The sequence below is a fragment of the Vigna angularis genome, chromosome 5, assembly GCF_016808095.1.
Source record: "Vigna angularis cultivar LongXiaoDou No.4 chromosome 5, ASM1680809v1, whole genome shotgun sequence".
In the NCBI taxonomy this organism is placed as follows: domain Eukaryota; kingdom Viridiplantae; phylum Streptophyta; class Magnoliopsida; order Fabales; family Fabaceae; genus Vigna; species Vigna angularis.
In genome coordinates, this window is record NC_068974.1 from 22,538,702 (window position 1) to 22,561,271 (window position 22,570).

A 22,570-nucleotide genomic window follows, 5' to 3' on the forward strand; every position below is an offset into this window, starting at 1 on the left:
TGAATGAGTAATGACATGTGGCATTAAAATTGAGTTTTGTTTTAAAAATTTTTTAAGGAGAGACGTGATATCAGATTGAGGGAAGGGCAAAGGTGGAAAGATTAAAAATTTTAAGGACTGTCTGCCACCTTTAATTGGGGAAAAAATTGGGGGAAATCACGTTCTTTGTTAGGGTTGTTATTATTAGGGTTCGATTGAAGGGGAAAAATCGCGTTGTTTGTTCGATTGCAAGCGCCAGGGTTCCTTGGTGAACAACATTGTCTTCGAAGCACGAGGGTGCATGTGCAAGTTGGTGGAAGAAGTTGAAGCACGAGGTGAGGTGTGGGTCCTTTGTGATGTAGATGGTAATGTGAAAGTAAAAGTACAAGTAGAAAGTATTGATGAAATTGATGAAAGTGATGATGTGAGTGTTGATACTGATGATCATGATGATAAAGGTTTGTCAGATGAGGAGTGGAAATATGAGAAATTACTTAGTGGATGTGATAGTGATGAAGAGGATAATGACATTGAAGGTTATGGGAGGTTTGGTACTTTTTCTATGCCGAAAACTATGGTAGACTTTACATGGGAAGTAATTTTTTTTTTTTGCAGAAAAGCAAGATATTTTAGATAATGTAAAAGGGTATGCATTGGAAAATGGGAGGAATATAAAGTTTGTAAAAAATGACAAAAGAAGATTGAGGCTGAAGTGCTTTGGTGCAAAAGGAGAATGCTCATGGACTATATACTTTGGTTATATGGAGGCTGTAAAATCTTGGCAGCTAAGAACTAAAACAAACATTCATACATGCAGCAGGGAGTTCAAGCTGAAGCTACTTGATGCCAAGTGGTTGAGCAAAATGTTGCTGAAAACAGTAAGGGAAAATCCTAAAATTAAGGGTGTAGAAATTCGTGAAAAAGTTCAAAGGAAGTGGAACATTGGTATATCTAGGTGTATGGCTTATAGAGCCAAAGCTATTGCTTGTGATGACATTGATGGGTCTTTTAATGAACAATATAAGAGGATATATGATTATGCGCATGAGGTGTTGGGAAGAAATCCAAGATCTACAGTTAAGGTGGAGGTTGAGAATAATCAGGATGAGGTTATTTTTAAGAGATTTTACTGTTGTCTGAAGGCATGCAAAGACAATCTTGTGTGTTCACTACAAGAAATATTACATTTACATACAAATATTTATATACGGATTATAATCCGTATGTAATTCAAATATTACATACGAATTTTATATACGGATTTTGGAAAATCATTATTAAAAAAAAATCAAAGTTTCAGACTCTTTCCTCGAACCCTCTTTCCTTAACCTTCTTCACTTTTCTCTATTCTCTAAGCTTCTTCCTCATCTTTACTCCTCTTCATGCTTCTCCTTCAATAAGACGTGAACTTCTTGGGCCCTCCTTCGAGCTTTTTCTTCGTTTTCATCAGTGCGTGCGTGTGGCATTTCTTCCTTTCAGGTTTGCTCTCATCTTTCACATTTCGTCTTCCTCGAGTTTCCTCTTTCCACTCGAGAGCTCCTCATTCACAAACCATTTTTCTTTACACAATCTTCTTCTTCTTTCATATTTAGCTTTTCCATAGCCTTTGCAACCATCGAACGTTTGTTCTACCGATTCATTAGTCGATCTACATCTCTAGTTAGGGCTCCAACCTCTTTTTACCATTTTCTTCATTTTCAACCGATTAAATCCTCTTTTCTATCGATTAAAAGCCTTTCCACCGATTGATTCTTCGATTAGCATCATTTACACTGATCAATCTTGCATTTGCATCGATTAATCGATCCATTTTAGGTTTCCTTCGTCAACCTAGGGTTTTAGGGTTCTTCGCGTCAAATCCTCTCCGTTTTTGGAGTATTCCTGGATTCTCAGGGTTTGGAAGAAATTGCACACAAATGCTATTTAGGAGAACAACTGAAAGATGCGTTGTCCAGCTGGAGCCATGCTTTCACCACAACTGCAGGTATCACTGGTTGGGATGACAAAGATTTCAGGTAAACAAATGGGTCCTTCGTACTTTCTTTGGTTTGAGAGTGAATGAAGCATAAGTTAAGGTTGTGAAAGAGAATACTGTAAGAACATTATTTATATAATTTTGAAACTTCTTTTGAAAGTGTTTTCTTTCTGAGTGTAATGCATGTGTTGTTAACTTGTTAAACTAAACGTTAAGCATCAATAATCAACAATTATTTATCTTTCCTATATTCATCACAGGGGATAAGAGCTATCGAAGGATTGTCCCTGAAATTGCATTCCACATTAGAGATTGCTTGGGTTCTTTCACGAAAATGAAGAGACTAAGACTCCTACAACTTGATCATGTACAACTTAGTGGAGATTATGGGTACCTACTTCCAGTAAGATGGCAGAGTTTTTGTTATTTCTCTTTTGTACATTCTATTTATCTTGCCTTTCATGCACAGATGACTGAGTATGATGAGTATGGCACACCTCTGGACCGTGAAACATTTATGAAAGAGCTTGAGAATTTCTACAGACAGCGGTCCTTGGAATTTAAGCCTCCTATGTTTTACGGAGAGCCTCTAAATTACCTTAAGTATGTATAATATCCCCTATGACGCAAGGGTGTAACCCCTTTCTCATAAGCATTCTAAAGGCTAGTTTAAGTTGGCCTAACCTCCTTGATATTTGAATGTGTTATTACATTGTTCTGATAGTGGATCCCTTACTTTTCAACTGGCTGCAGGTTGTGGAGAGCTGTTATCAGATTGGGTTGCTATGATGTGGTATGGACTTGTCTTACATGTTATTTTTGACAGATCATCTCTTTGAATAGTTCTAGGCCATGGCTGTAATTCTTGCATTACTTTTCTTACTTCAAACTCAAGGTTGTTGTTAATGCTATTTCTAATAGTTTCATCCCGTTCATATCTTGCGTAGGATAAAAGGGCCGTTTAAATGAACCAAATGTTTGCATCACATGGACTAACCCTAATTGATCTAGTTGCTCTATCAGGTATTTCAAGCAAGGAAATGTCTTTTTTAACAACTCTTTTTTAACAATTTTTTGACAACACTGAAGTGGTGGCTTATGATGGGTTGGTTTCAAATATTTTTCTGAAAACAAATTCAAACAGACCAATAAAGCAATGACATGTGGCCCATTGTCAAAAAATTGTCAAAATTTGTTGTTAAAATATCAGGATCTTTCAAGCAATTGGTGCTGTCAGAGGATTTCTAAGACCATATTCTCTTGTAAGTAGTGAAAAATTTCAAGAATGAAGCTTTTGAAGATTACTTTAAATTTAATTTATGCTTTTTCTGGTTGCTTTTGAATATTGTAAGTGCATGAATCATCTGATAATTGGGTTGCTCTGTTTGCATCAATGCTTAATGGTCCTGTTAAGTTTTTTATTATAACCACTTATTAGTTATGATTGCATTAATGTTTGCATCTGATATTCTTTCATGACTAATTTTAGTTCATATCTTGTAATATACCTGTAATGAAATGAAATAAAAACCAGAGAATAAGATTTTTCATTGCTCCTGCATCTCTATCCAAGTTACGCATGGTTGGATTAAAATTCTATTAATTATTAATACTTATTAAATTACTGATTTTATTTTCACAACTTTTCTTTTGTTTTCGAAGTATTATATGTCGATTTTATATCACGATACTTTTATGTATTACTTGAAATGATGATTTGACTTTTATTTTAATGCATAATTTATTAAATAGCATCATACAATGTTAGAAATTAAAAAATAGTATTTTTTTAATTTTATAAAAAAGGGAAAAATAAAGAATCAAATTTTAATCATTTAAATTATAAACATATTTAATAAAGTTTTGTTGAATGTAACTTAATTAAAAAGTAGAGTAGTATTCTAGTATAAACCCGCATCAGCTTTTCAATAAAAAATAGTAATATTATAATTGTTTTTTTTTTGTGCAGATCGCAATTATATTTATTTACATATCCCTATATAGAAGGGTCTCCAACAACATTTAAATCACATTCTGGTAGATTGGGTCACTTGTGCATCAATCTTGTTTTCATTCTTCTTATCCTAACGTAATGTAAAATACCTATAATGTTATGAATTTTATTAAATTCATCTTAATGTTCTTGGTTTTGATCTTCTTAATTGTTTAATAGAGTCTATCAACTTTATGTTTGACCATCTAATTGCATTTGTTTTTGTCAGTATATGGCATCTAGTGGTCCTAATCCACCTCCTCCACTCTAGGCACAATCTAATAAGGAGAAGGGAAAAAGCAACGTGGTGAAGTTGTTATCACGGTGATGGAGTGCAACGACAATGTCAATCCAAGATGAACAAAATCCTTAGTGATTATTAGGAAATTATAGACTTGTCATTCTATGTTGTTTGACATTTTATGAATTGTAGAATTTATATTGTTTGACATCTTAGGAACTGCACAATCTATTTATGAATATTAGACATTTTGTAAACTTATTTGATAATGATTTTTGAGTAATATATATCTATTTTTAGTGTGAAATGTTTGATATGGTGTTAAATAAAAGTTATTGTGGTGGTTGGTTGTATGTATATTACAAATTTGTAATTAATGTATGTGTAGGTGTTGAATAGAACAATTTTTTCTATAAACAATGTTATATACGGATTTTTTCGTATATAATTATATATGAATTTTTTTTATGATTATATACGGATTTTATATACGGATTTTTCCGTACATAATTACATACGGATTTTTCCGTATGTAATTATATACGGAAAAATCCGTATATAATAGTAGCTACGATCATTTTATATACGGATTTTTTTCCGTATATAGTCCGTATATAATACTATTTTATATACGGATTTTTGAGGTTTTATACGGATTTTGGCGGTAGATAATAACGATTTTTCTTTTAGTGGTTGTAGGTGAATAATTGGATTAGATGGAGCCTTTTTGAAAGGGAAGTATGGTTATGAGCTGTTAACAGCTGTTGGGCGAGATGGAAATGATCAAATGTTGCCCATTGCATATGCGGTGGTAGAAGGAGAAAACAAAGATTCATGGACGTGGTTTTTGAATCTTTTGATTGATGATCTTGGTGTTGAAGAAGTATGTTCATCAATAACTTTTGTTTCAGACCAACAAAAGGTAATAACCATATTTAATTTGCTTGTTTCGTACATTCAATTATTAATTTGAAATGGTCGTAAATGTTCTTTTTTATTTTAACACCACAGGGTCTACTACCAGCCATACAACAGCTACTCCTTGGTGTTGACCAGAAGTTTTGTGTCAAACACCTATATTCAAACTTCAGGAAAAAATTCCCAAGTAAAAATCTCAAACGTTTGATGTGGAGGGCAGCTACTGCCACTCATCCAGAAATTTGGGAGAGAGAAATGTAAAACATTAAAGATGTAAATGAAGATGCATTCAAGCATTTGATTGTCATCCCTCCAAGGTTCGTATTTTGTATTGTTTTATTTTCCCTTTCTAATTTTAACCACTTATTCATTTAAGTCTGTAGCTGTGAAATCATACCATGTAGAAGTAGATATTAGGTGCAGGTTTAATACCGGTATATTGAGTAGGAGAAATATGTTTACAATGTACTTATTACTCTAAACATTTGTTTATATCATATGTTGTAGATACTGGTCTAGGTCCAGATTTAGTCCAACACCAAAATGTGACACATTAGTCAACAATATGAGTGAGGCTTTCAACAGTGTCCTGATTCACACCAGGATTAAACCAATCCTAACAATGCTGGAAGAAATTAGGGTCTACATCATGCAAAGATGGGCAAAAAATAGGTGTAAGATACAATCTTTCTCAAGATCAATTTGTCCAAAGATCCAAAACAGATTTACAAAGGAATCCCAAGCAACCAAGAACTGGATCCCTAGGTAACTTTCTTCTCCACTTCTTACATGTGTTTGGTACTTTCTTCATTCCTAGGTAAGCTTTTCTAATTTTTTTTATAATTTTTTCACAGCTGGTCAGCAAATAAACTCTTTGAAGTCAGACACGTCTCCTAGAGTGGAGAAAAATTTGTTTTAAACATAAACGAGTCTTCATGCTCCTGTAGGATATGGCAAATCACAGGAATTCCATGTTGCCACTCCCTAGCCGCAATGAAGTTTCTCAATATTGATGGACAACAGTTCATTCCGGCTTGCTTTCTAAAGTCCACCTATTAAGAAACATATGCATCTATCATATACCCCATCAACGGAAACAAAATGTGGGCCCATGGACCATATCCGGATGTCATGCCTCCTAGAAAAAAATTATGCCTGGAAGACCTAAAAGGAAAAGAAGGCTGGAGTAGTGGGAGATGAGAAAAGATTATTCTCGAGTGAGCAAGGGTGGTTTGTGCAAGAGATGCTGGCTATGTAGGGAGGTTGGGCACAACATGTGTCGTTGCCCTAAAGCAACTCAACAACCAATCATCCCATCATCACAATTATCTGAAGTTTGTCAACAACCCGAAGCTCAAACATAGAAGTGTGTATGAATGAGAATGATGCCAAGTTTATGCATCTTATTATGTAATAATTGACTTCTAAGGAACAATGTTGATGGTTTTTTTGTTATGTACTTAATGAATGATAGTGATGACAAGTCTGTATGTTTTTGGAAGTTTGTACTTTTTTTAGTACATTGAAGATATACTACTGTCATTGAAAAACGACTAATGTGCTGATTGTTATCAGTTTGATTGTTATCAGTTTCATATCAGTTTGATAATGTGATTTCTCATACTGCAAATTGTTATCAGTTTCATATCAGTTTGATAGTGTGTTGGTCTCAATGCCTACGAGAGTGTGTTGGCCAAGGTTTTAAAATTGTTTTTCCATTCACATTAGACACCACATTCAGTGGATCATGATTCCAAAGCACCAAATGATTCCAAAACTGGATGGTCAAAATTTAATAGTTGATTCCAAAGCACCACATTCAGTGGATCATTCAGTGTAATAGTTGATTCCAAAACTGCATGGTCAAAGTGTGTTGCACTCATCCACTGTCAATTTCTTAATCCAAATATAACTACAAAACATGCTTTTAACATGCACTCTTTTCAATACATTAATTATTTGAACTCTTAATAGTTTACAATTGTACCACAAATTTATAAGCCACTCTAACATTGTTTACTTCCAATTGTATCGCAAAATTATCAAGCCACAGACCAAGGAAACTGTGCCAAGTTCAAGTTGAAGACAATACACAAAATTGTCGCTCAAACAGTACACAACTTCATTCCTTCACATAGTCAAATACATAATCAATACCATCCTAACAAAAGGAAAAACCCTGCTAATTTCATCCTAACAAAATGACCAACACTACTACATTATGGATTTAGCATCCATATTGAAATAACAATAATATTAAGTATACAAATAAAAAAACCAGCCCTATCAACACCTTCCATTTCTCCACAAACTTAACAGATTTATGCAAATCGCTCATCATCTTCGTTCCACCTCCCATTTCTCCTGTCTTTGACAAACACTCATGCTTTTCTTCCCACTTCACATTCGTATAGCTTTTCTCACTACCATCGTCACAACACCATTTGAAGAAATTATAACCACCTTCATGTCCATTCTGTAAAAAAAGAACAATTTAAACGACTTTCTACTCAAATAAAACACTACTCATCAACGTTCTTTTACCTTGTACTTAGGGAAACCCCAAAATTGCTTCCCTCTATTCTTAGCAGTTCGAGCTGTTCTTACCACCGTTTTCTCTCCAAACAGGAAAAGGGGTGATACACCGTCAATCGTAGATACTCCACCACCATGAAAAACGACATTACACTTTTCATTCCGCCACCCATTACATGTCGAAGATGAACAAGAATGTGACTTTTGCAATTCATTATCCATCTCTTCGAATCAAACAAAGAATGCAATTTTTCCCCTTCAAACGAACCCTAATCATAAAAACCCCCAATTTTTTTTGTGTTTCAGTTGCATATCTCAATTTAAAGGTGACAGACAACTCTTAAAATTTTTAATTTTTCCACCTTTGCCCTTCCCTCGATCTGATATCACCTCTCTCCTTCAAATTTTTTTAAAACAAAAACTCAATTTTAATGCCACATGTCCTTACTCATTCAACTGAGCATGCCACGTTACTAAATATTAAACAACCATTTGGTGAATTTGACGACAGACCTCTAATTATATCAAATTAACAATAAAAGGGACCCAATTGATACACCAAAAAGAAAAGGGACCTATTTAAGATTTAGGACAAAAATAGGAACTTCTGGTGAGATTAAACCAAAATAAAATGATTTTCTTCACGATGGTGAAAAAAAATTAAATTTTTACTCATTTTTTTAAAATCTAAATTTGGGACATTACATCAGGTACATACTTTCTTAGTTGGGAAACATGAAAAACTGAATGGAGATTTGGGGTAACGCAATTTCGTAAGCAACTGCCCAATTCTTCTCAAAATCTTGTATGGACCAATGAACTTAGGAGAAAGTTTCTTTGAACGAAGAGCCATTCCTATGCCAGTGGTTGAAGTCACCCACAAGAAGAGATGATCCCCGACTGCAAACTCCAATGGTCTTCTCCTTTGATCAGCATATGACTTTTGTCTACTCTAAGAAGCCTTCATTCTTTCTCGTATCAACTTTACTTTGTCCATGGTTTGTTGTAGTAATTCAGGTTCTACCAAAGCCCTTTCACCATCCTGGTACTAGAATAAAGGAGTTTGACATCGCCTTCCATACAGAGCCTCATAAGGTGCCATTCCAATACTAGCATGGAAGTTGTTGTTGTAGGTGAATTCCACCAGAGGAAGCATTTCATCCCAACTACCCAAATGATCTAATACACAGGTCCTCAGTAGGTCTTCTAGCTATTGGATGGTTCTTTCAGATTGTCCATCAGTTTGGGGATGATACGCGGAACTCATTCGCAACTTGCTGCCCATAGCTTCTTGCAGAGTTTGCCAGAATCTAGAAGTGAATCTTGGGTCTCGGTCTGACACAATGCTTGAAGGAACTTCGTGCAATCTTACAATCTCTTTTATGTACAGTTGTGCCAGCTTAGCCATTGACATCCTCAGATTTATTGCTAAAAAGTAAGCACTTTTTGTCAATCGATCAATGATGACCCAGATAGCATCGTTACCTTTCACAGTTCGTGGTAAATGGGTAACAAAATCCATACCAATGCTATCTCATTTCCATTCTGGTATGTCTAATTGTTGTAGCATTCCTCCAGGTCACTAATGTTCCACTTTTTTCTTTTTGACAAGTTAAACAAGCCGTTACGAACAGTGCTACTTCCTTCTTCATTCCAGACCACCAAAAAGACTCCTTGAGATCTTGATACATTTTAGTCATACCGAGATGTATGCTAAAACGAATCTTGTTCCCTTCTTCAAGGATTAGTCTTTTTATCTCCTCATTTCCTGGTACACACACTATATTTCTAAACCTTACTAAAACTGGTGCAGTGGTTAACCTCTGCTTCAGCTTCAGGAAACTCCTTTCACACTTATCCGTCTAGAAAAATGGTTGATCTTTGCGAGTTAGCTGTGTTAAAGGCGCTACTATTCTCGAGAAACATTCTATAAACCTTCTATAGTAGCCAGCTATACCCACAAAACTCCTTATTTCGGTAATAGTCTTTGGTCTTTCCCACTGCAGCACAGCTTCGACCTTAGCCGGATCCATAGAGATTCTGTCAGCCGATATGACATGTCCTAAAAATTGTACCTTTTTCACCCAAAACTCATATTTAGATAACTTGGCGTACAACTTTTTTTCTCTTAACACCTCAAGCACTGTCTGGAGGTGATTGACGTGTTCTTCCCGAGTCTTAGAGTATATAAGAATGTCATCTATGAAGACTATGACAAACTTATCTAAGAAAGGTCTAAATATTCTATTCATATAGTCCATGAATACGGTAGGAGCGTTGGTTACACAAAAAGGCATAACCACGTATTCATAATGTCCATATTTGGACCTGAAGGCAGTCTTTTGTACGTCATGTGCCTTTACCAAAATCTAATGATAACCCGACCGTAGATCGACTTTTGAAAACACATTCGCTCCATGTAACTAATCCATCAAGTCGTCGATTCTTAGTAACAGATACTTGTTCTTGATAGTCAACTTATTTAACTGCCTATAATCCACACACAATCTGGAGCTCTCATCCTTCTTCTTGAACAACACACTAGCGCTACCCAAGGTGAAACATTTGGTCTGATAAATTGCTTCTCAAGTAACTCTTCTATTTGCTTTTTCAATTCCGCTAATTCAATTGGAGCCATCTGATACAGAGCGATTGATATTGATCCTGCACCTACTACCAGATCAATTGAGAACTCAATTTCTCTTTGAGGAGGCAGTCCCGACACATCTTCAGGAAACACATCCATGAAATCACTCACCATTGAGTGATCTACGCTCCTTCCACTCTTATCTACCTCCATATGTGTCAACACTAAGAAACAACACGAACCTTCCTGTACTTCGCGCCACAATTGCCCCAAAGATGAAACCATCGACTCTTTGTCTTCAGGGAATAATAATTTCTTTGCACCACAATCTATGATAATGTAATTGAAAGTTAGCCAATCCATTTCTAAGATTACCTCTAAACCTTGTAGAGGTAAATAGATGAGATTAACTCTAAACGGACATCCCTTTGCTGTTATAGGACATCTAGTACACACTAGAGATGTCTTGATCAACCTAGAAGCTGGAGTAGACACTACTAGGTCATATTGCAGCTCCTTTACACTTAACCCCAACTCTCGCACACAAACATCATACACAAAGGAGCACATCGCTCCAGAATCAAACAAAACACAGCAAGATTTTCCAAATAATAAAAAATTGCCGATGATAAGATTACTTGATTTGGCAGCTTCTGCTCCCGTCAAAGCATATACCCTTCCAGTCGCTTGAGGCCTATTGTTAGTCCTTCTCTACTGAGGCCGTTGTTGAGGTTGAGGTGCTTCTCTTCTACTAGAGGGACAATCTCTAGCAAAATGTTCTTCTGCTCCGCAAAGAAAACATTTTTGTTGCGTGCAACAACTTGTGGACAAACACTCTTTAGATGAGGTCCTCCACAGACGTAACATCGGATTATCCTCTGCTGGGGCTGCTGCTGTTGATGAGAATTCTTCTAATGCTACAGTCTTTCATAAGGTCGGATCCTTACATTATGTCCAGCTCGTGACCCAGATGGTCCGCCCACCCGTTGAAACTTCTGTTCAGCCTCAATCTCGCCTCTTAACCTTTCTACCACTTTGGCCTGTTCAACTAAAACAGAAAATTCCTTAATAATTAAGGGATTCAATGCTAATTGTATATCTGCTCTTAATTCATTTTTGAATTTTCTACACCTCCATTCTTCATTAGTTGGTTGGGTATAGAAACGTCCCAAATGCTTAAACTGCAAGAACTCCACTTCCTTTGCATGTTTTACGTTGTCCGGAAAGCACTCAGCATAGAATTTGTTCTTCAAAAGCTCCAAAGTAAGAATCTCACCACTTTCTTCTAACACTAGTTTCATCTTGTTCCACCAGTGTATTGCTTCCCTAGACAACTGATACTCCGAGTATGTCAACCTTGTTTCTGATGGGCACCTTTTTGCATCAAAGATCTTTTCCATATTTCTGATCCATATATCCGCCTCATCCGGACTTGTCACTAGTGGAAAAATGACTTTTTATAACGTACAAAAATGACATTTTATATCGTAGTTACTGGGGATATAGTTCTGGGCGATATAGTAAGTCTGCGCATTTTATAACGTAGCAAAAATTTACGTTATAATATGTTCAACATATTATAACGTAGTTTCTGAAGTACGTTATAATATGCGCTATTTATTATAACAGATTCTTCGTTTGTTCGTAATAATAGGTGGAAGATATTATAACGTAGAAACTTTTGTACGTTATAATATGTTATATATTATTACGTATATATTATTGTACGTTATAATATGTGATCAACGTACCATATCATACATTGCTTAGTACGTTATAATAAATGTTTTTTAAAAAAAAAAATTGATTATTAAATTTGACATCCAATGAAATTATAATAATATTCCTGTATTATCATCTCATCCAATCCATTTATAATAAATATAGCTTTAAATAAACAAATTTATTGAAACTAAAATAGAATCCACTTCAAATATTAAATAGTCTAATATTTAATACATCATTTATACATGAAACTATATATTAAATCCAAATATTACATTAATGTACATACACTATTTGAGTGTAGCCAAGTTTCTACTAACACTTAAAATAAAAGAAGCCCAGTTCCTTCTAATGTCTTCCATGTCTGCAGCTTCCATGGGAGATGAATCATTAAAGATCTACAAATAAAATAATAGAGTTAAAACAATATTGTAATGAATAGTTGGATAAGTATTTAGTTAGTATTTTAATACCTTATTCCATGATTCAATAATGTTTGTACAAATAATGGTATGCATGTGTTTCATTACATAATACCCACACTCATAACTGCCCAATTGACGTCGACACTGCAAATTAAATACAAATAATGAAGACTCATTCAAATCAAAGACACAAATTTCACAAAACCAACAACACAACCAATTCCTCATAAAAATAACAATCACAAAACACAAAACAAAGAAGGTGAACTTCTCTTACATGAGGTGTGATTATTTGCATCTTCTTCCTAGAAATGATGGAACACCCCGCAACCTTGAATGAGCTTCCAAAGACCTATACAAAAGTTTGACATCCATCATATCATAATAATAATATAGGAAGGAATCAAAATAAAAAGGAAAACTTACGCCTCTAATATATTTTAAAATAAGAGATGTATCCATCCTTTAGTTTTAATTGACCAAGACAATGTTGTATTTTAAAATAAATTATGATAGATACACTCGTTGCTCACTAAAGAAGAGCCTGTGATTCCTTCTGTTTATTACCAAAAAATGCCTGTAAACTAGCCTTCTCACAGTTTTTGCCTTCAGGCATGCTTTCATGATATCTATCACTCCCCTTATTGCAGGCTTTATCACTTCATTCTGCATTTCCAAAACCACATTATAATTACCATTCACTCTTCATTTATAAATTCATTTTAGATCATAACAAGTTATTATAAATTTATCATTGATGATGTAGAAATGAAGTGTAAAGTTACATCTATCAAAATCAGTGTATATCAGTATATTTTAAAAGCAGAGCTAAATCCAACACACAAAAAACTCATTAGAGAATAAGGTTATAGAATGGATGAGTGGACCTCAGGATCTTTGGACTCAAATTCAATGGGTGTGGCCACATGGAAAACTCCAATGCAGCCTTTAATGGCTTCATCAAAGCTTCCCTCTTCTGCTAGGTTAGCCTTCCACAGTGACAGCTTGCTCTCTGCACCTGGTATTTCCAGCAAGGGCTTCACCTTCTTCATGTTATCTACAGGGTGCACATGCATAATAATAGAGTTATGATTACATATAAAACTATCAACATTTTTAATTTCATTACTAAAACAAGTTTTGAATAGTAATTTATACTTAGTAATGGTCACAATTCCCTTTCGTACTCTTTCTTTTTTTCTTTCTATACCTTTAATGATAAGCAGACATGTATTCATTATATAAAAAATACATCTTTAAAATATGCACAAGAAAGAGTCTTTACCTTATAAATAATTTATGAAAACTTATTTCAGTTTAAAATGAAAAATTATTGTCTTTTTTCTCTTAAAATTGTGTGTAGAAACGCTTTTCAAAACAAATCTAAAGCTATATATTCTCAGTGTTAAATGCATGCGTGTAGCCATGACTTGTTTTCACTTTTAACAATGTTATACAATCAAATGACTCAAAAAAAAGTTACAAATAATTTTTTTGAGTTTTTATAAATAAGTTTATTGAAAAACTAATTTTAATTTCCAGAAAAAGAAAGTATTTTAATTTTTTAATTTTCTTCTCGTTGCAAAATTTTCTAGGAGTCTATCCACCTTGTCTTTAGCTTCTATAAGACTTTTTTTTAGCTTCATTAAGACTTTGTTCTCTGCATAATTTCTTACTTCAATCCCCAACAACTTTTAAAAGCTTTTCCTTTAATAATCTAAAGTGTCTCTATGGATCAAAGTAACTTTTCTGTCAACTTCTAACAGCAACAAGAACTTCAGTTGACACAAACATCACTCACAATTTGTCACATATAATCAAGTTGACATGGTTTGAACTACCTTTTGGATACCCAGACAAAACTTTACAAACTTGAGACTAGAATGAAAGGAACCATCAATTATTTTGATAACAAAAATCTTAGTTACTATATCAACTTAGAAACTAACTTACTATAGTATTTTTTATTTTATCAACTAGCTTAAAAAGAAGAAGAAATAGCAGGATTTCTAGAATGCCTTTTAAGTACCCTGGGGGATAGGGGCTGTACCCTGGGGAGAAGGGGATTTAGGAAGAAAGAGACAGGCCAATCGTGCAAAATGCATTATTTATTCATAAATAATTTTTCTGTAAAATCATGAGAATATTGGATCTTCAAGATTTTGATTATGGGAGAACAACTATTTTTAACAGCCAAGTTGATCAAACGAGTAAAGTATCTCAAGCTATAAAACTAATAAATAGGGAGACAGAAAATCACTCTCTCCCTTGCACTTTCATATTGAATTAAGGTTGAAAATGCCCATGAATTCAATGCAAAACCAATATTACCGAATTGAAAATGCCCATGATTGTCGTAGTCCTTATCTAAATCAATCTTGATAGCAACCCAACCATTTTCTTCTCATTAAATTTATTCAGTAAGAAAAAGCATTATATTTGATTGTCCATCTATATGAATAGAATTCTTACGAAAATGTATTATGAAAACTTTCAAATCACTAGCGGTCTAGTTTGACTAGCAAAAAAAGAAATCATCATCATTATATTTTGCACCCAGAATATTGATTGCAGAGAAAAGTTGTTCCCTGCAGGTCAGATGCCTGAATCTATCGGCAAATAGAAGATGTAATTTAAAAGAGAGAAGGCAAATGGAAGACTTCGAATGAGGCAAATGAAGACAATACGAAGTCTGACAATTTTCGCTCCAGGTAAAATAATAACATGTGTAGAATTATCACTCATTCTCCAACAATTTTAGTTTCAAGTTAGAATACTTCTAATCAGAAGCTGTGGTTGCATCCCCTATTGGTTTCTTGCAGCAGCTCAATAAAGCCATTATATTTAATTAGAAGGGAATACTAGTGACATTCTCACAGTAATCAGGACGCTACAGAAAAACCTAGCAATTCTCTATTGAAAAGCAAGAAATGAATTTTGGAGACAGTTAAAACACTTTTATAACATTCAGGTGACTATCAGAAGAGAATCCAAATCCGCCTAAAACTAACTCATAAGCTCGAAAAAGCAATTAACTGACATGACAGATTCTATCATCGTTTTAACGCAGTAATCAAACTATGTAATTAGCACACCACTTCAAACGAGAATAGAATTTTAAACGTATAAATCATAAACAACACCAAATAAATCCCATTAACAGATTAACAAATCCGACCATCCAAAACTCAGCCACAGAAATTTAAACCCTAATAAGATATATAATAATCCAAATCACAAAAACATAACAATTAGTCCTCTATTTAACAATCCACCAAACGAAACACAATCCCCACCAATCTAAGAAATTAGTGAAATTAATAGAAGAAAAACATAAAACCTACTTGGTTAGACTTCAGAGATTTCGTGGAAGAGGCAGCGGAGCCACTGCGTGAGAGGAAAGAGGCAGCGGAGCCACTGCGTGAGAGGAATGAGAGTGAGAGGGAACGTGAAGAGAGGAATGAGACGAAGAGCCACTGCGTGAGAGGAATGAGACTGAGAGAGAACGTGAAGAGAGGAATGAGACGAAGAGGAAGAGAGGAATGAGAGTGAGAGGGAACGTGAAGAGAGGAATGAGAGTGAGAGGGATCCTGAGATATTATAACTGATTTCTAAAAATCCGTTATAATACATCAATAATAGGTTTTCAACTTATTTACAAGTTTGCCACCGCTTTTCATATTATAACTGATTTTCAAAACTACGTTATAATATGTCTTAAACTTATTTACAAATTTGCCACCGCATCTCATATTATAACTGATTTAAGAAACTACGTTATAATATCTCCCTATTATGATGGATAATTTTTGTCCGTCATAATAGGTTTGTTATAAAATGTCATTTTTCTACTAGTGTGTCCTCCCATTAAAGCTAGTTAGACGGTGTTGCAAAAAGTTTTCTAAGGTCCACTCCTGAACCCTATGAGGTTGGGCTTCCCCAGTTGTGTCATTCTCAGCTAATTGTTTTGGGGCCTCTACATGTTCTCTTTGACTAGCTTCAGAATTCAACCTAGCCGTTTCTAACTATTGTAGAGCCATTTCGTGCTGTTGCATTAAAGCAACACCTTGTTGTTGAAGAGCATATGCGATGGATTCCAAAGCTCTTGCCAAGCTAGGCATGTTAGAGGTTTGACGGTTGGTTTGTCTACGTGCCATTTCTCTGTTCACACAGAGGATTATTGTTATTATGATTTATAATATGAGTTTGTAGGATAAACCTACAACCCTAACGTCGTCTTAAGGACGAACCACTTTGATACCACTAAATGTAACATCCCAAATTCCCACACTAAGTTTCATGGATAATAAAAATATTACACATTTTTACAATCATACATCAAGCACTATAAAGTAGTCCACAATGAAAATACATAATTCCTTCAAATCTCACATAAAACACTCATGAATTTTTTTTTCTTCTTTTAAACTATTCTCTATTACTCTGGGGCCTCCTGCTCCACTTGTATTGGTTCAGACGTCGTTCCCCCATCTGCTCCCGTATAACATATACGTTATACGATCATCGCAAAAATATGATTTTTTCGGCACAAATACAAAAGTAAGGGTGAGCTACCATTCTTAAGAATATAAATCATAATACTATTACTACACATAATTCATTTTCAATAAAATTCATTTAGGACAACAATAATTATACTAGACTCTATTATCCAGATAAAACATTGATGGAAGTCTCGGATGGTCTTGCACTTGTGGTGACATACACTCCCCATACAACAAAAATCTTGGCCAAATACAATCCAACCTGTCACCACAAGGTTAGTCCGTTAACACCAATATCCAAAACCGGCACATAGATTAAGACCTTCTGTCCCTCTCGCCACATAATTCATCCTTCTCTACTTGAGACTGAATAGTTATTAGAGTATCAGGATGACCTTCCTTACGGGACCCTCAACATCAATGTGTACACAATACCATGCCACTAGAGAATCTCTCCACGAGACTCATATCATGTTCATATATATAAATTCATAAATCTACATCCAACATAATAAATTACGTATATCAATTGAATATATTATAAAATAAAATTAGCAGAATATAATCTGATTAACAAGAATTAAGTAAAAAAACGTCAAGTAGACTTCCAGGAAAGAGAGGTGCGTCACAATGGACAACTTAAGTACCAAGTCTTTCCTAGCCAAAGTGTTCCTCAACTAATTTTTAACAAATTTCTTATTTTCAGATTCAAAATAACAAAATTTTACATCAATAATAACACATAAATTTAATGCTTGAATAGTTATATAACCAACACATAGACATACACAATAATTCAAGACATGAATAGTAATAAAATAATAATAACATAAAAACATAGAAAGATTAGCTCCCTTTACCTCTTTTCCAGACTCAGTTTTCTACTCAGAAGTTGTTCCCCCAAAATCCTCCAGAATCTCTACTCTCTTTGCAACCAAAATTTCTTCTTAATTCTTTCCTTTTCTCCTTTCTCTCTTTCTCTCTTATTTCCTCTCCTTCTTGTCCTGAATACCTTCCCATGACTATTTATAGGCCAAATGTTTTACTGTTTACTAATTTTTTAATATTATTTTATTAAATTAATGTCTTAATCACAACCACTACCTAAAATATCATTCCTTAATACTTAAGAATTCTTAACCCTTCAAAATATTTGATTTTTGATTTTATTTATTTATTCTTTTTTTTACTATTCATTTTTTTTACTATTCACTTTTTTTTAACAAAACCCTTCTATAAATTGTAGAAATAGGTTCGGAAAATTTTGAACCTATCAAATCTATAATATTATCCATCTATTAAATTGGAGTTCTGAATGGATAAATCCATAGTATCATACTCTCTTGAAACATCTTCTTCTTTATCTCCATCTATAATATTATCCAATCTATAATCTTAGGATTTTATTTGCAAAGGGAAACTTTTGGAAAAATAGCAGCGCAAAAGGCTCTATTGCTAAGTAAAGGTTGTGCGTTTTGAATAATTAATTTAATTAATTTCATTTCAATAAAAAAAGTAGGATTTGAATAATTAATTTAATTAATTTGATTTAATTAAAAAAATAGGTGGGTTGGTGAGCCAACCCAACCCATCACGAGTTCAATCCATATGAGCCGGGCTGGGTCAAAATTGGCTCGCATAAAAAATTTTGCATTTTTCTCCAACCCAACGCGGTTCAAACTCGTGGTGAGTCGGGTTGGCTCACGGATTTCAACCTATTTTGACATCACTAATTACGATAAAATTATAGGATGATGCATTATCTATTATCTATTACTCCTTAGTTTATTATATCTTTTTCATGCCATAAATGAAGTATGAATCTCAGTAAAAAAAAAAAAGAATAATGGCATTTTCAGTAACAATTTATTTACTTTTTAAATAAAATATATCATGATTTTATTGTCAATCAATTTTTTAAATTAAACATTCAATATTTTTTTTTTAAGTTTTCATTTATTCCTTTTATTTTCTCAGTTAAACTCCAAGATTAAAGGTGTTTCTGTATAAAAGTTGAGGCCGAGATGTAAGTCTGATGAGTCATTTCTGCTCCTTCCAGTCGTGCAATTATCTTCACGTCTTCCTCCTACGTAGAACTCTTGGGGAAAAATGGGCTGGGTACCTGCAAAGGCACTCCGACGCTCAAGTCAGGAAAAAGGGAATGATAGAACCTTTTTTAGTTCAAAAGTAGAGAAAGATCAATATTCTCCTCTCCAATCTCTCTAAGGAAAAACGTACCTTTTTTTTCCTCTGGTTTTTCCTATTTAACCTAACAATAAAATGAATCGTTTACCTAAAAATCCGGTTGGTTGGAGAACCTGACTATCTAGAAGACACAACCGTTAGGTCGTGCTTGATACTGGGTTAGTTGATTCCGTGATTTACGATATTATGGTCAGATATTTCTAACCTCTTGTTCTTTAGTTTATTAGGATTAATATGTTCATTTTGACTAAAATTGACCGAACGTCTTCTCTTTGACCTTTGACTGGATTGACGTGACTTCGCGAGCTAATGCTAACCGTTTAACCCAATCAACCGATGATCGCTAAAAGACGATCGCTGAATGATTGATGCCAAAAGCGGCGACGACGAGCATATGATATTCCCGAACGATCGTTCTGCCTAATGGATGGACGATCGTTCGGGAATGGTCATAAGACAGCTCGCTATTGTGCGCTTTATTTATCCTTAGTGGTGGTCTGGGTTGTCAGTCGATTGACTCAGATATCCTACCAAACATAAGGGAACGAGAAAGAATTTATAAAATCATAGTTGATTGAACAAATACTCGGATTCTCAAGAAGATGTCCAATTCTTGAATATGATTGAAAAATCAAGAAATCGAAGTTTCTTAGGAGGAAGAAGCTCGAGAATGAGCTTTATATTTCTTTAATTATAAAAATATATTAAAATCTACGTATTTTATTTGTCTTTTTCAATATATCCAATTTTTTTTCATTTTGATTCTTAACTTTATTTTTATTGTTTCAGTTAACGTACTAATTAAAAAGGTATGATTTGTTTTTTGTTTTTTAATATTTTTATACAAAAATGATGTAATATTTTAAAATAAAATTATTAATTTATAATAATATTTTAATATTATATATGTAAGTAATACTTAATAATATTTATTTTATTATTTAATATAAAATTTTACTGATTTGGTTTTTATGTTACAATATTTTGTTTAAGTGAAGAAAGTCATAAAATAATACTATGACATATTTTAATAATACAATGTTTTGTCTCTCATTTTAGTCCTTGACAATAAAATTACTATCGCAAGAAATAAAATAAAAAATTTATATTGTAAAATTTAAAAAATAAAAATTGGAAAAAATGAAATCGATAAGTAGAGAAATTGGTGGCAATTTAAATAAATGTCAACATAAAATGCTTGTTAAAACGTTCAAAAGAAAATTGACGATATTGAATTAAAAATTATATATTCCTTCATTTTTTTTTTAAGAATTAAAATATATTAAAATGGAAGATATGAAGAAATTATAATTTAGCATTTAAATTTAAGAATTATAATAAGTACATTTAACTCTTTTTTTTTAATTTGCATACATAACAGTAACGGAAAGTTACACATATATTCAATTACTTCAATTATTTATGAAGTTGAAACATAATTAATGTAATCATTTGAGTAACATAACATACATCAAAATCAAATAAAATATTTGTTTTAGTTTAAAAGATGAAAAACAGTTATGGATGAACACCAAATCATGACCACACAAAACATATCTTTATATTATATTTACTATTACTTTTTTCCCTTAAAGATTAATTTTATGTGAATGAGTGTTAAGGTCAATCATTTACATTAATTACGGATATTCAGAATTTTTAGGTCATCGTGGTTATACTCGAACTCATCAAAATCATAGAAATTGAATATCTAACATTTTTGCATTGAAATATACTAACATAGTAAATTTAAGTCTGGGATTTTAAGTAAGACAGGTTATAAATATAATTATTTTTCATTGAAAGCATTTTTTATTTAAGAAAAAAATATTACTCAATAATAAATAATAAATATTTTTAAGTTGAAAGGTAACTAAAATATAATTAAATGAGATTTTATGGGACTTTACATTAATATATATATATATATATATATATATATATATATGATATTTTAAAAATATATGGTATAGAAAACTTAAAAAAGTAAAACGTATCTTATATTATGATTTAAAAAATTATTTTAATTATTTTATTAGACTTATGTTAATTTTTTTTATCATTTTTATATTGTTTAGTTAAAAATATTAAATTTACAATATACATTATTAAATTGTACGGATTTCTTACATTGATTCATATCTTATATTCTTCCTTTACTCTTCTTTAATTATATTATCTTCGTCAATAACTTCTTACATTCTCGTCAAAATAACTTCTAAAACCCTCTATAATAATTATATTTTTTTTAATTTTCATAATTTTTTCTGTCATTTTAATCATTTTGAAGATGACAATTTAAATTTGAAACTCTTTCTTTCATTTGCACTAATTCATTACACAAAATTCATTCTTTTATATAAAATCAAAATGAAAAAAAAATTGTGAATTCATGCTATTATATAAGAATTAATGCTATTATATTTTACATCAACTTTCCTACTTTTTACTATGAAAATCTTACACAACTGAGTTCTATATTTGATGTATACATTAGAAGCCTTTCCATTCCGTATTTTGAAGAATTATAAAAACAACATAAACATAAGACTATGATAATCTTACTAAACAGTAATTGGTAATTCTTGACGACAAATTGGACATGTAATGTTTCCACGGAGCATCCAAGATGCAAGGCAGGCGTAATGAAATTCATGAACACATACTCCAAATGGTTGAATAAAATCTCTATTCTTAAACTCTTCTAAACAAATACAACAATCAAACTGAGATTCATTCGTTTGGTCCTCACAGAAGCATTTTCTAAGAGGCAAGGCTTTCACGGCTTTGATGATAGAATAAAATATGCTCTCAAGCTCCCTTTCTGTACATATTTCATGAGTCTCAATGTCTCCAATTTCACGAGTCTCATTATCTCCAATTTCATGAGTCTCACCGTCTTCTTCATTACCATTTGAATCTGATGTAAACATTTTTCTGTAACTACGAAAGAACGATAATAATATGTAACCCCAAATAGAGAATCCTATTATGCAACTCAACACTTTGAAGACTAAAACATAGTAGGACATAGATGATGTCAATAATAGAGACACCACCAACACTAGAATAAGAAACACTAGAATAAGAATCATGATATAACAATATAAATATTAAGAATAAACAGAAAATTAACTAAAGATACTAATTATAAAATTCACTCACTTTTGGTTCATTTATATAAGTTCAAAAATCACATCAAGTTCTCTATCTTTTTATGTCTATTCTTATCTTTTTCTATCATGATTTCTTTAACTATTATTTTAAATTATTTATCTTTTATGGATATATAATATAATTTAAACATATATTCTTCAAAGCTATCACAAGGTAAATATTCTTTTTTATTTTTCAATATTTTCTTTTTTATTATGGAGCATTGATCAAGTATTGGATTAGAGCATTCAATTTCAAAGAAGATAAATGATAGAGTAATTATCCTTTTCTTAAATTTACCATACATTCAATTTTTTTATTATTTT

At 32.7% G+C, this 22,570-nt stretch overlaps 2 protein-coding genes and 1 long non-coding RNA gene across 9 annotated transcripts; 1 reads left to right on the forward strand and 2 right to left on the reverse strand.

Annotated features, from left to right (window-relative positions):
• Positions 1 to 2,279: 2,279 nt before the first annotated feature.
• Positions 2,280 to 4,447, forward strand: LOC108340000 (uncharacterized). Its single transcript, XR_001833142.2, has 4 exons — positions 2,280 to 2,344; positions 2,424 to 2,557; positions 2,708 to 2,977; positions 4,177 to 4,447. It is a non-coding gene; the product is annotated as an uncharacterized LOC108340000 (long non-coding RNA).
• A 6,443-nt stretch (positions 4,448 to 10,890) lies between these two features.
• On the reverse strand, positions 10,891 to 11,628 carry LOC108339292 (uncharacterized). The gene is made up of 2 exons (XM_017576429.1): positions 11,212 to 11,628; positions 10,891 to 11,121 (listed from the first exon to the last, which is right to left on the reverse strand). Exons 1-2 carry the CDS (start codon positions 11,626 to 11,628, stop codon positions 10,891 to 10,893), a joined length of 648 nt encoding a protein of 215 aa, XP_017431918.1.
• Positions 11,629 to 12,165: 537 nt separating this feature from the next.
• Positions 12,166 to 15,956, reverse strand: LOC108333611 (dihydroflavonol 4-reductase-like). 7 transcript variants are annotated; one of them, XM_052877288.1, is made up of 6 exons: positions 15,723 to 15,956; positions 13,266 to 13,435; positions 12,976 to 13,044; positions 12,656 to 12,730; positions 12,427 to 12,522; positions 12,166 to 12,351 (listed from the first exon to the last, which is right to left on the reverse strand). In XM_052877288.1, exons 2-6 carry the CDS (start codon positions 13,428 to 13,430, stop codon positions 12,244 to 12,246), a joined length of 513 nt encoding a protein of 170 aa, XP_052733248.1. In that variant the 5' UTR covers positions 13,431 to 13,435; positions 15,723 to 15,956; the 3' UTR covers positions 12,166 to 12,243. The 7 variants fall into 7 exon arrangements, with proteins under 7 accessions (XP_052733248.1, XP_052733247.1, XP_052733250.1 ...); XM_052877287.1 differs by having other exon boundaries at positions 12,946 to 13,044; XM_052877290.1 differs by lacking the exon at positions 12,976 to 13,044.
• Between the last annotated feature and the right edge of the window lie 6,614 nt (positions 15,957 to 22,570).

Bases quoted from the DNA above. Each gene is read 5' to 3' on its own strand.
- LOC108339292 (XM_017576429.1), bottom strand. From the start codon at position 11,628: ATGGAAAAGATCTTTGATGCAAAAAGGTGCCCATCAGAAACAAGGTTG. The intron at 11,122-11,211 runs GTGGGCGGACCA...TCTCATCAACAG, and splicing joins CTGAACAGAAGTTTCAACGG to CAGCAGCCCCAGCAGAGGAT.
- LOC108333611 (XM_052877287.1), bottom strand. From the start codon at position 13,430: ATGAAGAAGGTGAAGCCCTTGCTGGAAATACCAGGTGCAGAGAGCAAG. The intron at 12,731-12,945 runs GTAATAAACAGA...ACTTTTGTATAG, and splicing joins TAGTTTACAGGCATTTTTTG to GTCTTTGGAAGCTCATTCAA. The intron at 12,352-12,426 runs GTATTAAAATAC...TTTTATTTGTAG, and splicing joins TTATTGAATCATGGAATAAG to ATCTTTAATGATTCATCTCC.